Source organism: Hypanus sabinus, chromosome 21 (assembly GCF_030144855.1).
Source record: "Hypanus sabinus isolate sHypSab1 chromosome 21, sHypSab1.hap1, whole genome shotgun sequence".
NCBI classification, from domain to species: domain Eukaryota; kingdom Metazoa; phylum Chordata; class Chondrichthyes; order Myliobatiformes; family Dasyatidae; genus Hypanus; species Hypanus sabinus.
Window position 1 is genome coordinate 26,552,131 of NC_082726.1, and position 17,259 is coordinate 26,569,389.

The window sequence follows — 17,259 nt, forward strand, 5'->3', positions numbered from 1 at the left end:
TGAGAGTGGAGTGATAACAATGTACATGCAGAAAGGGTGGTTCCCCTCATAGACTGTCTAGGATTAGGGGGCCAAAGGATAATGAGCTGGTTCTCACTCAAGATTCCTATTAATGCATAATAATCAAGAAAGGAGGAGCTTTTTCTTCCGGTACTGAAACTCCCTGCCTCAGAAACCCGTCAACAATCAGAGTCATTAATTATATTCAAGAACAGGGTTGATAGATTTTTGGAGTTCTGAGTTTCATAGGAAATTGGGGACCAAAGGTAAGATATTGATGAAGCCCACAACAGGCTAAGTGTGTAGTGATCTGTGGCCTCTTTCTTCTCTTTTTATTCTTCCCACCCTTACCTGATCTTCCCCTCTCCTGCTGCTAATGTTACTCCATCTAGTTTCATAACTTCCTTCCACTTATCATCCACACAACGGGGTGATATCCACATTCAAGATCTAAAAGTAGCTTAGGTTTGCACATACCATACCGTGTTAGCCAACATTCTCAACAATTCTTAGGACTCTTTATTGGAAAAACACTGGTGAAGTATTGAGAAAGACAAATCTTTCTCACATATGAATGGATGAAAGAAAATTGGAGGGCTATGTGGGAGGGAAGAGTTAGATTGCTCTTGGAATAGTTTCATAGGTCAACACAACACTGTGGGCCAAAGGGCCTACAAAGTATTATGCTGTTCTATCTTCTATGAAAATGAATCAGATACATTGAATGCGGTTTTAGATAGTGCTTACGTCAAAGTCACACTCCCTAATAATTGGTTACTTTTCAAATTCACAGTCACCCCAAATGTCCACAAAGTCTTTTTCTTAATATTTGCTAGCAGGAACTTTAAAAGACATCTTATGATTAACAAGCAACCAGGAGGAAATCCTGAGCACACGCTATAGATCCTTTACCAAGTTTTGACCTTATCTAATGATATCGATCAATAAATAAAGAATATGCTGGAGGAACTCAGCAAGTCAAGCTGAAGCTGCGGAAGGAAATGGACAGTCAACATGCTGAGTCGTGATACTTCATCTGAACCGTTTATCCTTCAATTGAATGAGTCTGACCCACTGTTTTCCTCCTGCATCAACCTTACTGCTCTACATTCCAGCATCTGCAGTCTCTCATGTCTGTTTCTGATCGATACCCACTGTGACCATCTCAGAGGGTCTTCATGCATGCCAAAAGCTCAAAATAAGTTTCAAAGTAAAGTTTAAAGAAAGCCACTCAATAGTAAAGCTTTTTACCCAGAACGTGTGCTTGTAATGTGTCAGCACAAGTTCACAAGGAATTGCAAGGGGAAGCTGGATGAATTCATGGCAACTGTGTTCAGTTGAGAAACACTGATATTACTGAGATAAGCCATTTTGCTTGTCTGCTGTGTATTTCCTTACACTGTCATCCATCTTCAAACCTAATTTTGTACTTAGGACAAAAGAACCAATTGATGTTTTCAGATGGCTAATATTGTACAGAAATGACATTTGTTGTCATAGCAAAGGACTGCGCCTAAAATCTATAAGAAGCACCATACTTAAGGACAAAGTTGTTGAAAATACGCAAACTGATAGAGACATAGTCTTTTGAGACCCGAACTCACCGATGGGCTTCTAAACATAGTAGATGTGATTGATCATGAGAATTCCACCTTTGGAAATTTGATGGCCCATTTTCAACTGGTCTTGAATGTCAGTACATTACTGCAGCAGAATGCTTCAGTGTCACAGGTCCTTTACATAAATATTAAATGATGCATGAAAAAAACTGCAGATGCTGGAAATCCGAAATTTAAAAAAACGCAGAAAATACAGCAGTTCGGGCAGTCTCTATAGAAAGAGTGAGATGCAGCGGGATGTCAAAATAACAAGTGCCTCAGATACTGCTCCTCGACCAGAAGGAATTTAAAGCCCAGAGTCAAAAATAAAATACCGCAGATGCTGCAAATCCGAATTTAAAAAAAACTTCGCAGGAGTAAACATATAAATAAAGGTTTTAAATTAAATATAAGGCTGGACTAAATTTGGAAAACAAAAGTTGCACAACATAACTTGTTTCTCTTCTGTTGAACGGTAGAAGTGGTTATTTTCTGTTGAAAAGTAGATGCCACCCGCCTGCTGAGCATTTCCAGCATCTTTGCCTCTTTTTATTTAACTCCGCGATTCGGGATTCATGGAATCTTACTGTGTGTAAAATGGCCACCGTCCGCCCTCGAAGCGATTGATTGGAAGACTCCTGAAGAGAGAGAGAGAAAGCGAATCTCCCCTGTGAAATGTCATTTAAGATTGAACAGACTTCCTGAATTGAGGTCGTTTCATGTTCGATGCGGAACGCGGCGTGGCCGCTGTTCAGATCCTCGTTCGGCCACCTCATCCTTCTAAAAAATGTACTCAGAGCTCAAAACGAAGGAGAATGACCCCTGGACGATCGCAAGGGAAGCAATGACAGGAAGAGCGAATTCCAGGCACTAGGTGGAAAAATAATGTTTTCACTGCCCACAGTTGCGCTTCAAGTTAGCAACAGTTGTGTACCTCGGAGGATGGTTCTCATTCCTGAGAAGTGTGTTCTCAGCTGCGTTAGAACTGGTTTTCTAACCGTGCAATTACGTAGCTCCGATGGAAAGATGCCTGCTCGGGTTAACACATTGGGAGGGTATCTCCTATAGCAACCCCATGGATCATGTTTTCTTGCTCAGTAAAGGCGACGTTAAGAAAAAAGATGCAAACCGGTCTCGATTGTAAGAAACGTTCTCCTCTGTTTAATCATTGCGGTACAGCGGCGCGCAGCCGTGCCTAGACTACTGGTGACCTGCTTTGTGTCTGCTATGTAACTCCAAAGGGTAAACGTCCCTTGATTTTATTTCCCTGTGTTATTAATGTCTTAGCAAAAATATAATTTCTCTTCGGGGGCCCGTCCGCTAGTGGTTCGAGAACGAGAGACGCTTCCTCGCCCCCCCCCCCCCACCGGCCTTCTTAAAAGTTTAAAGAAGAGAAGCGGCAATAATTCTGCCATAAAGGGAAAGGAGGAGGAGGAGGAGGAGGAGGGGTGATGTTTGTATTTGCTCTCTGTGCATCACGGTGTCTGGGGTGAAATGCGCCGTGTAATTCAGATACCTTGGAGGAAATGCCCGTGACTCGCCGGCCGCAGACGCACTCGGGATGCTGGAGGAGAGGGGCAGGCTCGGTGTTCCCGCCGGAGGGGAGATGGAGAGGTTGCCTCCTGCCATGCGGAAGAGGCTGTACAGTCTCCCCCAGCAGATAGGAACCAAAGACAACATGATGGAGTGCGACGGAGACCGTGATCCCAACCGAAGGAGCATTAAGATGAAGCCACTTCCCTCACCTACTGGGGGAGGCGCAAGGTGGGCTGGGGACGCCAAGGGAGGGGAAGGCAAGACCGTGGAAACAGATGTCAGTAAGCTCGGCAAGACCAGCTCCAACGGGGACTGTCGGCGTTTCCGTGGAAGCCTCTCCTCCGTCGGCAGCAGGCAACTGCACGAAGACGATGTGGCTGAGGGCAAGCTCCTGATCGGTGAAGGGGAGTCCACTCCGAGCGAGGGCACCAACCCGGGCAGCGAGGACGGCTCGAGCTCGGGGTCAGCTTCGGTACAGAGCGGGCGACCGGGTGGCAAGCAGCCGACGGCGGCGGCGACCGAGCAGGAGGAGAGGTCGGCGTTGTTTAAAGCGGACGGCACCGACCAGATCTTCCTGGAAGACGACTTGCGGGCCAGCCAAACCGGCTTCATGCAAAGACAGTTCGGAGCAATGCTACAGCCCGGAGTTAACAAGTTTTCCCTGAGAATGTTTGGGAGCCAGAAGGCTGTGGAGAGAGAGCAGGAGCGCGTCAAATCGGCTGGGTTTTGGATTGTTCATCCTTACAGCGATTTCAGGTACCGATTATTGTTTCCCTATATGCCTACTGCACTGCCACACCAACGACTTAAAATCACTTAAAATACTTACCGTAAATTTACGCCAAAAAGCACCCCCCTCCCCCGCAGTTCTCTGCGCGTTCACGGCTTCTCGGTGGAAAACACCGAACTCCAGTAAAGTTTGAGGTAAGCGGGTTGGTGCTGTAGTACTAAAACAAACCTTGCCTAGCAGCGCAGGAATATAAATTTGGGGAGCTTGATTAGTTAATGTAGTATTAATTTCCAAAACCTTTTTGTTAACCCAGACTAGGAACTCAAAACTAGGTTTTCATTGCAAAATTAAGCAACATTTAGATCGGCGTTTGCAGCGAATTCCACACGTAATTGTCTCCTAGAGAAATATACACCTCGTTCTTCATATCAGATCTTAAAAACGATGTTTCTTTCCCTCCTTACTGCATCGGCAAATCTTTTGCTGTTTGTATATAGGGCAATTTGGATCATTTATGGTCAAACTTTTAAAATATGTTAGTTTACCACCGGATGAGTTGCAAGTGTTTTAATAGTCTGTTTTAAAACTCTCTGTGACTGTTTCCGAACCCTACGCTGGTAGCTCTAACGCCATGTCTCGTTGCAAAATATAGTTTAATATTTACACACTTCGTTATGACATCCTTCCATTGAATTAGAAGGAAAAGCATATGGGGCGAAAGATAAGAGGGAGAAGCGGTCTTCGGGAGCAGCTCCATTCCGAACTGTTGTCAGTGAGCCTCTGTGTGAGTATGAACAGGCTCTTCATTGCCGATAGCACCTTCTTCTAACGCGCAACTAAAGCTAAAATAAGGTGTGGAGGAGTGAGGGAGAGCGTGAAGGACGAGTTATAAGCCAGAGAAACAGGACTTCGCAGGTTGACAGCCTATTACGATCTCTTTAAGTTCTGTTGACAAGAAGCTGTTATCCTTGGTTCTGAAAACCACATTTGGTTGTTGGGACTGTATCTTGCAAAGGAAAGTTAACACGTTGCTCGCAGCACATTGCCAGACCAGCGTTCAGTAACAAAGTTCCCCGCAGAACAGAGCGAGGAAAGTTGCTCTCCATCAATGGATATAGTAATGATGCTTGATGTGCAAAGTACAAATTATCTGACATGGGGGAAATCGCAGACTAAACATGTAAAGATCTGTACTGTTTTGTAGAATATAAATTCTCTAACGCCACAATCGGATTTTAACAAGGGAAATCCGACCCCCTCACTTGCCGTATTGTAGGATAGCTTAATTTCTCGTTGATGATCTCTTCGTAAAGTTCTCGCGAAAACAAACCTTGCTTGTTTCTTCCCCACAGACGGCTGCGAAAGAGGGTTTTGCCCGACGCTGTAACTTATAATTAATCTGATTTCGTCGTCATTAGTACTGATGGGTTTATAACAGCAATTACAGGACTTTAACCTTGTGCATGTGTTCAGATGATATGATAAACTGCGATGGCAATGTGTCAATAATTTATAGGCTGTCACCTGAACCCTGAGATGAGATTCCATCTTCACCATCACCTTTATTGTGTACAGTCCCGAAATAACACTGCCGCATATCGACACATAAGCTCAATACTTCCAGGTGAAATTAATATCTACTGTTTTAGCAGACGTTTTAATCCATTTATTAATTATCTCTGTTTCCTTATATTTTAAATACATAACTATTTGGTAAGAGTCGAGTTTATAAATTGGCGATGTCTAACACCCTACGCAATGCGTTAGGCTTATCATGTCACACTTCTTAACGAAATGACATTGGTCTGGTAATGCAATGGAATAAAACAATTGTCAACATTTCAGTCGTGAGTGAGGCATTTGAAATAAACTTTAGAAGGCGGGACGGGACACAACAGACTGCACATGCTGGAATCTGGAGCAAAAGGCAAACAGCTGGAAGGGCTCATCGGCCCAAGTGGGGGGGGGGGCAACTAGTCCAGATGCAGGGCCTCATCCCGAGACGTCGACCATCCCTTCGTCTTCATGATGCCGTTTGACCCGCTAAGTTCCTGGAAGACAGTGAAGAATAGACCAGTCTACTAGTTGCTAAAATTTACACAATGCATCTGTGAATCGTTGTGGTTGGACGTGAACCACGGAAAAGGCAGTTGTTTCAGTAGCTTCACCAGAAGGGCCTTGGCAACACCATGAACTGTGGGAGGAAGGAGATAAAAAGTAGACCCTAGCAGATAAGTGAGGATCAATATAAGGAATGGAAGGCTGGGCTAACAGGAGGGCATAAGTCCATGCCAGCACAAGGCTGAGTGGAAGCTGGTTCTTCTTGTATTTACACCACCCATCGCCCCTCAATACTTTCCATCATCTCTGGACTAATGTCAAATAACTTTTCTTTGAAAAAGTTCCAATGCAATTAGAGAATACCTTGAACTGTGTTGTTTTAAGACTGGATAGAACATACTTTTGTTTTTCACTCCGGTGTTAGGTAAATATACTGTATCATGTAGTCAAGGTATATTCTGAGTGATTCTATAAAAGAGTCTGTAGTTAATGCAGTGTTAAGGAGTAACAATTAAATAATTGTTTCTTCAGGATTTCAATTAAGGAATTTGACCTGAAATAATGAAATATAATTTGGAACTATAATCAGCAAAGTCTCAAAATCTGTTTCTGTTTCTGCTGTCTAATTCATGTTTTACCTTATTGTTTATACATAACTCAGTACTGAGTTGTAACAATTTCAATCTGTTTACAAGTTACTGCAAATGCTGTTGTGGGTTCTTAAAGTTTAAACCATCCTGCTGTATGTCAACAAGTGCAAGCAGTTTAGAAATGTGTTGTGACAGCTCTTGGTGTAAGAGTGTATCATTTTTTTTTCAACCGGGCTGATTAAACCTGAATCACATTGATTGTAGAGCTAGTCTGTGTTTAATGAGTCACAGACAATTTCAATGTGGTACAATGCATCACCTCCTCTTCATGTTTAACAAACCACAGGGTATAGTATGTGGGAAGCACCGTGGTTTCATTGATGTAAGTGAGAAGCACTTTTAGTTCACTTATTTTGAACATGTGAATGGATGGTCTTCAGTAGAATGTAGTGCATTCAGAGATCCTCTTCTACATACCACTGATGCAATGCATGGTTTATTGAGTTACCATTGTCTTCCTGTTAGTATGAAGCAGTCTAGCTAGTCTCTTCTGACCTCCTTCATTAACAAGGCATTTTTGCTCACAGAACCTTCACTCACTGGACGCTTTTGTTTGTTTTTTTTTTGCACCATTCTCTGTAAACTCTAAAGACTGTTGTGTGCAAAAATCCCAGGAGGTTTGCAGTACCTGAGATAATCAAACTACCCCATATGGCACCAACAATCATTCCATGGTCAAAGTCTCGAAGATCACATTTTGATGTTTGGTCTAAACAACAGCAGAACCTCTTAAGCACCATATCCATGGTTTTATGCATTGAGTTGCTGCCACATGATTGGCTGATTGGATATTTGTATTAATGAGCAGGTTCAGGTGTTCCTAATAAACTTGCCATTGAGTGTTTGTTCTCAGTTCATTGTGGTATTGAGAGAGTGCTGTGCTTTTGGAGATGTTACCAGCCCTCTCAGGTGAAAATAAAAATCAGCCCTGTAAAGAAGATGAAGGGAGTTCTTTTAGAGATACAGAAGTCCACCCTATCTTTGGAGATGGCAGATGCTGGAATCTGAAGAAACAAGCAAGATGCTGGAGGAACTCAGCATGGTGATGACCATAGAACATAGAGCAGTACAACACAGGAACAGGCCCTTCAGCCCACAATATTGAGCCAAACTAAATAAATGATCAAATGCCCAACTAAACTATCCCTTCTGACAGCACAACATCCATATCCTTCCATTTTTCTCCCATTCATGTGTGTATCTAAATGTCTCTTAGAAGTCCCTAATGTAACTGCCAACCACCATCCCAGCCAATACATTCCAGAAACCCATTACTCTCTGTGTAAAAAACATTCCCATCACATCTCCTTTGAACTTAACCCCACTCACCTCAAAAGCATGCCCTTTGGCATTAGACATTTCAAACCTAGGGAAAAGATACTGACTGTCTACTCCATCTATGCCTCTCAAAATCTTACAAACCTCTATCAGATTTCCCCTTAACTTTTGCCGCTCCAGAGAAAACATCCCAAGTTTGACTTTCATTGCAGAATATGCTCTCTAATCCAGGCAGCTTCCTGGTATCTCTCTCCTGCATCTTTGCCAAACTCTTGACATCCTTCATATTATTGCGTGACCAGAACTGTATATAATACCGCAGATGCAGCACAGCTAGAGTTTTATAAAGCTGCATTGTAACTTCTTGACTTTTGAACTCAATGCCTCGACTAATAAAAGATTAGTTCAGATGAAGGGTCTCAAGCTGTCCATTTACCTCCACAGATGCTGTCTGATCTGCTGAGTTCCTCTGGCTTCTTGTCTGTCACTTCACCTTCTCCTTGCCCAGCATCTGCAAAACTTCTGGACAAGTGGGAATATTGGTCATTTTTCCCCTTGTGAGCCAAGAAGCATTGGTAAGGAAAGCAGGACAACTCCTACTCTGGATGAGATCAGCACACAATGAATCAGGGATGTCTTATCTCTATTTAAACAGAGAAACCTCACAAAATACCACTTAATTTTTAAAGTTTTAATGATACCTTATAAGGCAGTTTAGGACTATTTCACAATATGACAATGACCCACAGTTTATAATTAATTTTAACAGTTCATTCTTAAGTTTTAAGTAGGTTCCGGTACAATATTTTTCTTAGAACATTGTAACATGGGTAACAATAATTGTCCTCATTTTTCAGCACTAGTATACCTACAAGGAAGAATAAGTCTGGAACCACACCTTCACAGAAAGTTATTCAATGCAGACTGTACTTGTTCTAATTGTAAGAACTGTGAAGTGCAGTAGATTTTTTCCATAAGGCTTCCTTTCCTTTGTCATTCTTGAAAATTTATATCACCAATGCAATAATACAAAAAAGTAATCAAGTTTAGGAGGTGAGATATCTGCATTCGTATCAAGGTGTCTTTGCTTTTGGCTTCCTTGCATTACGTAGTTTTATAAGCAGTGAAGAAACACAGGCCAACATTTGACCTTGTGTCAGCTGAACCTGATCAATAAAGAGGGCTTCCAAGTATTTTGTATGTTCTGTCTCCCTGTGCAGATGTACATTTGAAGATGGAGAACTCCTTTGCTGAGAAATTGTAAATATAGTCCACCTGATAATGTGTCTATATCTGTCAAATTTAAAACTGACTGACCATTCAAGCACACATTAGTGCCACCACTAAAACTGCTTATTTCCTCTTTTGTAATATCATCTGACTGACCCGGCTGGTCATGTCTGCCGGTGAAACTTCATTATGCTTTTGTTATGTTTGTCAATAAATCTCCCTCTTTTCACTTTCTGTTAACATGAGGTCATCCCACTGTCTAAGTCATATTGTGTCACCAGTTCCACCTCCGCTCATTGATGTACATTGGGCAGGATGATGATTTTTAAGATTATTTTCTTATTTTCCAAACTGATCAGAACTTTTCCCTACATCCTGACCCCAATCCCTTTAGTTCTAGAACTTTCTTTAGATCAAGATAATGTTTGATCAAGATTATCAGACCTATCGATTCTCAATGTGAGTCTTTGTTTGATAATGCTTCTGAGAAGCATTTCAATAATTCAACATTTTAAGCTGGTACATATTTGCAAGTTGTTATCAGCAAGATGCAAGAGATTCTGCAGATGCTCAAAATCCACAGCAATACACACACACACACACACACACACACATTCTGCAGATGCTCAAAATCCACAGCAATACACGCACACACACACACACACACACACACACACACCCACACACCCACACACACACACACACACACACACACACACACACACACACACACACACACACACACACACACACACACACACACACACACACACACCCCCCTGGAGAAAATCAGCAGGTCAGACAGCATCTATGGAGAGGAATAAACAGTTGACATTTTGATCTGAGGGTCTCTGCCTGGAACGTTGACTGTTTATTCCTCTCCATAGATGCTGACGGACCTGCTGAGTTCCTTCAGCATTTTGTGTGTGTTATTATCATCAAGATCATCTCATATTACTGACACACAGAGAGCACTTGGTGCATTTGTACTTAAAGAAAGACCCATAAACTTCCATTGGCTGGCAACAAGAGGTTGCTCTCTGTCGTTATACTTATCACATTTTACCTGTTTATTGCTGTGCTCTGTGTTTTAAATTGGTGGATAGGTATCCGCTGGTGTTTATTTAGAGGACATTGAAATGGTTATAAACAGTATGAATTCTTTCCACTTGTTTATTTCAATCCCCAGCAGTAGCAGCACTGACTGAGATAAATATCATTTGCGGAACTGTGAAATGGTTGGAACAGATGCATTATGATGGCATTTTAGCCCATTTGTAGTCCATAATGTGTGAAAGTAAAGCAACAGAGAAGGTAGACCTTGGGGTATAACTTGTGACACTAAACAAATAACATATCATGATTGATAACATATCTAATGGATGCTTTTGTTGATGTGGAAATTTAGATTGATGGATTTTGTGTATAAGTTGTTATATTTCCCTGTATCTAACAGAAATGTCACTCTTTTTCTTATTCTGTTTCAAGATGTGTGCTTTGCTGTCTAAGCCCGTCCATCCCTGACTATTTGGCCATGTAACATGTCAGATAAGAGACTTACACTTTGCAGGTAGGCGTAGACTGAGAACTGATTTCCTTACTAAACCCTGAAGGTATTAATAAACCAAGTGTTTTTTTAAAATAGTCACATCATCCTTATTATGAATCCCAAAATGTATTCAATTAGCTGAACACCAAATCTCCATCTACTATGGTGAGATTTGAAAGTCTGATTCCACATCATTACAAGTCTAAAACCTAACCACAATATTACTCTCTGGAGTTATAGATCAATATCTGAAACGGCGACTGAAAATTTGGGACAACATTAACTTCATTAAATTGAAGTTTTAAAACGGCGATTTGAAGCTAGATTCTTCAAGCCCAACAACAAGCACAAAGCGCTGGAGGAATTCTGCAGGACAGGCAGCACCAATAGAGGGTGATAAATAGTTCAAGCAAGACCCTCCATAGATGCTGCCTGACTTGCCACGTTCTTCCAGCATTTTGTGTATGTTGCTAAAGATTTCCAGCACCTGCAGAACCTCTCGTGTTTATGCTTCATGCCCTCGCCCTTCCCCCTCACCCTGGCCTTCTCATTGTCATTGTTATGTTCTCTTGGTTACCTGACCTGTTATTCCTTTATTGACAGTAAACTGAGAACCCATTATCCTCAGGAGATTTGCAGCCTTCCATGTAAAAAATATTCTCCTCACCTCTGTCTTACTGGCTGAACACATTCTTACAGCACTTTTCGGTAGACAGTTCCAAAAACTGTGGTATAAAATTCTACAATCTCCCCAATTTAAATGGTTGACCCAGTGTTCTGAGACTACGCCTCCCCTCCCCCCAGATCCAGAGTTTCCAACAGAAAAAAACCTTTTGAGGTTGTAAGTTTGAAAGAGAGAGCTAATAGGGAAGCATAAAGCTGGGTGTCTTTTGCAGAAGTCTCCAGATCAGAATACTTGCTTGCAATGCACAGCTTATTTTCTGTGCATTCCTACCCACCTCCCAAATGTTCTCTGTGTGTCACTTCATTCCCAAGATCGGATCACGGTATTCAGGTTTCCTGCTAGCAGTTGGGAATCACTTACAAGTATCTACAGTAGTAGTAGTCATAATAATAATAATAATAATAATAATAATAATAATAATAATAACAGCAATTAAGAGAAAAGCTAACGAAATACTAAGAAAGTATAAAGTACAAGAAATGATCATCCTAATAAAAGCATTGCAGAATTTATCGATACACTAAAACGAAAGCTTGGTGCATACAAAGCCAGACTAAATAGATATGTGAACTGTGCCAGACGAAGAAAACCAAGCTATCAGTTCAGGAACAATGAAGAGGGTTTATACAGGACATTGAAACTGAATATGATGCACTAAAATGTCACCAACAAAAACAGAGATAATGCACTCTTGGTCTAATATCTGGTCAGAAGGGTGATGCACAATTATGAAGCAAGCTGGATTAGGGAGGAAAAAGAATGCACTCACACAATTGAAGACATGCAGACACCTGATGTTACAATGGATATGCTCAAAGTGCTTATAAAAATACCCACAACTGGAGAAGTACTAGTAGTAATAATATTTGTAATTATTGGTATTTCAACTAATTGCCTTCATCTGTACCTGTTAATATATATCAACAATTTTCTTAAAATCCTGAAAAAAATGAACGAATTTTTGAGGGAAGTTGAAACATATCTCTTACCTAAAGGAGATATCACAAATGACCCATCAAAATATCATCCTATTACTTGTTTACAAACTATATATAAAATTGTATAATCACGTTTCTCACAACTAATCACTGCTCACTTGGATTATACTTACAGAGGAGCAGAAAGGATGCCATAAGGGGCTGTAAGGAACAACTGATAATGGATTCTGTAATCCTAAATCAAGCCCAGTGGAAGAGTAGAAATCTTTTATGTTGTATTGACTACCAAAAAGCATTTGATTCTGTCCTGCACTCATGGTCAATAGAGGTTCTTATTATATATAAACTGCACCCAATATTTGTGAAATTCCTGCAACATCTGATGAAGTATTGGCATGCTATCATTTGTTAGCAACCACATAAGAACAAACACCATTATCAAAATAAACAGAGGCATTTTCAGGGACACTCTCTAAGCTCACTATGGTTTTGTCTTGCTTTAAACCCACCCTCTAATTTACTGAATTGGATGAAAATAGGATATCAAATCAGAGATAATCAGATGAATTACACCTTGACACACCTTCCAAACACGGATGATTTCAAATTATATACTCCTTCATCAGTAAAGCTAAAGCAATTATTCACATACTAGAACTTTTCTCTAAAGATATGAATATAAACTTTGGACTAGGTAAGTGCAGAACATTAAACAAAAAGAAAGGAGCAATAGATCTCATGGAATACAAAACAGAGCTGCAGGACACAATACAACTGATGGATGAATATGAAACATATATGTAAGTATCTGGGATATCAGCAAGCAAAGAAAATAGATAAAGGGCAGACATTTGAAGAACTTACTTCAAGATTTAAGAAAATCTGCCAAACAGACCTCAATGGTAAAAGTATAACAAAGGCAATAAACACTATTTATTCACATAATATCTTACTGCAAAGCTGGCCTGGAAAATTTTCAAAGAAAAATAACAACTGAAAGGACAAATTTTAGAAATCACGATGTACACTCAAGCACATTTAGATTAACACTACCTAGGAGAGAAGAAGTAAGAGGAATAACCGACATTAAAAAATTATGCAACAGTCAGATAAAACTTTTAAGGGTATATTTTCATCAATGAAAACAGGATTCAGCACTCTATGTGAGTGCATGCAATTCTGATAAGAAGTACACACCACTAAACTTAAATAAAAGCATAATCCAGAAAAATGAAATTATCGCTATAGAAGAAAAAAAGTTAACCAATGAAAGAGCATGACCCTCCGTGGCAGACATCCCCATGATCTGAGAAGACTAGATGTTGACAAGGAAGCACTAAATGCCTGGTTCAGAATTCGAGACCTCTTCTCAGAAACAGAGAGGTTCCTTGTGGCAAGCGAGGACCAGTTGGTAAATACAAAAAAATGATCAAAATTGCATAATAATAGACCAGCAACTTCAAGATCATAAATACAGAAAATGTCGAGAGAAACAAGAAATAATTTAACACATTACAGACAAAAGAAAATCTGCAGATACTGGAACACACACAAAATGCTGGAGGACCTCAGCAGACCAGACTATGGAAAAGAGTAAACAGCCAACACTTAGGGCTGAGACCTTTCATCAGGACTGGAGAAAAAAGATTAGAAGTTGGAATAAAAAGGTGGGGGGGGAGGGGAGGAATAAATCTTAGAGGATAGGCGAAATCGAGAGAGCAGAGGGGGTGAAGTAAAGAGCTGGGAAGTTGATTGGTGAAAGAGATAAAGGGCTGGAGAAGGGAGAACCTGATGGGAGAGAACAGAAGGCCGTGGAAGAAAGGAAGGGGGAGGAACACCAGGGGAAGGTGATGGGCTGGTAAGAAGATAAGATGAGAGAGGGACATGGGAAAAGGGAATGGGTGAAGGGGGACATTGCCAGAAGTTTGAGAAAGCGATGTTCATACCAGTAGGTCAGAGGCTACCCAGATGGAATATATTACTCCTTCAACTTGAGTACGGCCTCAGCACAGCAGTAGATGTCGAAATAGGAATGGGAAGCCACTGGGTGATTCCACTTTTTCTGGCGGACAGGACAGAGTTGCTCAGCAAAGAGGTCTCCCAATCTATGTTAGGCTTCACTAATATACATGAAGCCACACTGGGAGCACCAGGTCCAGTAGATGACCCCAACAGACTCACAGGTGAAGTGTCATCTCATCTGGAAGGAGTGATTGGGGTCCTGAATGGTAGTGACTGAGGAGGTGTAGAACTTGTTCTATTTACAAGGCTAAGTGCCAGGAAGGAGAACAGTGGGGAGGGATGAATAGACAAGGGTGTCATGTAGGGACTGATCCCTGCGGAAAGCAGAAATTTGGGGATGGGGTAGGGAAGGAAAGATATACTTGGTGGTGGGATCCCTTTGAAGATGATGGAAATTATGGAGAATTATGTGCTGGAGGCAGAGGTCGGTGGGGTGGTAGGTGAGGACAAGAGGAACCCTATTGTTGGTGGGTTGTGGGAGGATGGGGTGAGGGCAGATATGTGTGAAGTGGAAGAGATGTATTTGAGGGCAGCGTTCATGGTGGAGGAAGGGAAACCACTTTCCCTAAGGAGGATGACATCTCCTTAGTTAGGGAATGGAGCGTCATCCTGAGAGCAGATGCAGCAGGGACGGAGGAGTTGAGAGAAGGATTACAGCATATTGCAGCAGTTTAACTCAATCTGATTAATTACACAGGCACAATCAATTCACCAAAATATTGTTTTAAAATGCAAACACATAAAAGACGCCATACCTTACCTTAAATACAAGGCTGATCCTGTTTCAGAGTCAGAGTCCTATAAATTATACTATGACTGATCCATTGTTACAGATAGGACAATCCAAAATAATATATTACAGGATAAACAATCAAGAACAGCTTACCTAATAGATATAGCCGTTCCAAACACACACAATATACAGAAATCAATCATTGCAAAACACCAGAAATATGCAGAATTAAAAGAGGAAATTGAAAGACTATGGAATACGTCCCAGTCGTATTGTCCACAACTCATGTCATCCCAAAATTACTACACAATAGCATTAAATAATTAGTCCTACACAGTATTTTTATGTAAATGTCCAGAAAGCTACAATACTAAACACCACTAAAATAGCACAAAAGTTGCTTGCAATTGGGAAATGAGTGTGCTAGGCTATGCCCATGCCTCAGGTTTTACCAGCTTGAGCTGCAAAAGCATAAAAATGGTATAAAATACTATATACTTATAAGGGGTAGTGATAGGGTAATTGCAAAAAGGCTTTTTCTACTGAGGTTGGGTGACACTAGAAATTTAGTCCATAGGCAAGGATGAAAGGTGAAATACTTAAGGAGAACCTGAGGAGGAGCTTCAACAGGATATCTAGGGTGGTGAGGGTGTGGAATGAACTGCCAGTGGAAGTGCTGGGCACGGTTTTGATTTCAACTTATAAGAGAAATGTGGATAGTACATGAATGGGAGGGTTATGGAAGGCTATTCCTCGATGGGTCCAGGCAGAATAATAGTTCGGCGTGTACTAGATGGACCGTGCTGTAGTACAAAATAACTTTATAACTCTACAGAATCTTTGCAATTGAGGAGGACTCAACTTCCATCTTGCACCTCTCTCAGGGTACAAGTTAATTGGAAGAACACTACACCATGAATCAATTACCTTTTTAACTACTACGTAGTGAGAACAGAAAAAATAAATGGACCAGTCCTTTCTCCTACAATTCTGCTGCACCAGTTAAGCATTCCCATCTAAAGTCTTCTAATTTACACACAGAGGATTGGATAGACATGTTGTGCAAATTCTTGTTTACAGAAGTCTAACTATGAGACAATTAATATTTTACTTGCTACTAATGAGTTGACTTTATCTCCTACATAATTAATGTGAATTCTTAATGTGATAGCTGATGAAAAGTAACTTTCAGGCCCTTAGGACAATCCAAACTGTTTAACAGTCAGTGAAATATTTCTGCCACAGAATATTAGATGTTTATGATGCAGAAGGAAGCCAATATTTTAATGATTTCATGCTGGCCAGAAATGGGCCTTAGATTAATCTCATTGTTCTCAGTCCATCACCCTGCACATCACTGTTCCTTCTGGTCGTTTTTACTTCTTTAAATGAGAACTTCTGCCCCCCCCCCACCAAAATTTCAAGCTGTTAATCCTTGTATTTCAAAATTGATCAGTTGAAAAATATACATTCAGTGGCCACTTTATTATGTACACCTGTATACCTGCTCATTAATGCAAATATGTTATCAATCACGTGGCAGCTACTCAATGCATAAAAGCATACAGACATGGTCAAGAGGTTCATTTGTTGTTTAGACCAAAAATCAGAATAGGGGAAGCGACTTTGACCATGGGTGGTTTGAGTATTTCAGAAACTATTGATTCCCTCTGATTTTCATGCACATCACACCGTAGAGTTTAAAAAAATCCAGTAAGTGGCAGTTCTGTTGGCAAAACACCTTGTTGATAGGAGAGGACAGAGGAGAATGGTTAGACTGCTTCAAGCTGACAGAAAAGTGACAATAGCTCAATAGACCAGGCAAAAGAGCATCTCCGAAGCATAACATGCCGAACTTCGAACTACAAACACAAGGAACTAGATGGGCATAGCAGCCTGAAGCTCACAGATATATGCTCAGTGGCCACTTTGTTAGGTACAGGAGGTTCCTGATAAAGTGGCCACTGAGTGTGTTCCCTCAGGTCCCATCATCAGAATTGTGCAGCTCTCATGGACTCACTTAGCCCAATCCTACATTAATTCCATTTTGTTTCCCTCAATCATATCAGCTCCTTTACCCCTCACCCCATACTGAAGTATATACACTTGGGGCAGTTGCTAGTTAACCTACTTTTAGATATGGGAGGAAACCAAAGCCCTTTAAGGAAGCGAACACAGTTAACTAGAGAATGTACAAACTCCACATGGACAGCTCCAGAGGTCAGAATTGAGCACAGGTCTTTGGAGCT

The 17,259-nt window shown here is 41.0% G+C and overlaps 1 protein-coding gene across 1 annotated transcript in view; it reads left to right on the plus strand.

Moving 5' to 3' along the window:
* Nucleotides 1-3,133: 3,133 nt before the first annotated feature.
* The window catches only part of hcn4 (hyperpolarization activated cyclic nucleotide-gated potassium channel 4), a 501,153-nt gene continuing 487,027 nt past the window's right edge, over nucleotides 3,134-17,259 (plus strand). The window contains exon 1 of the mRNA XM_059946189.1: nucleotides 3,134-3,890. Within this exon, the coding sequence (XP_059802172.1) occupies nucleotides 3,160-3,890 (731 nt within the window). The 5' untranslated portion in view covers nucleotides 3,134-3,159. The remainder of the gene's footprint in view (nucleotides 3,891-17,259) is intronic.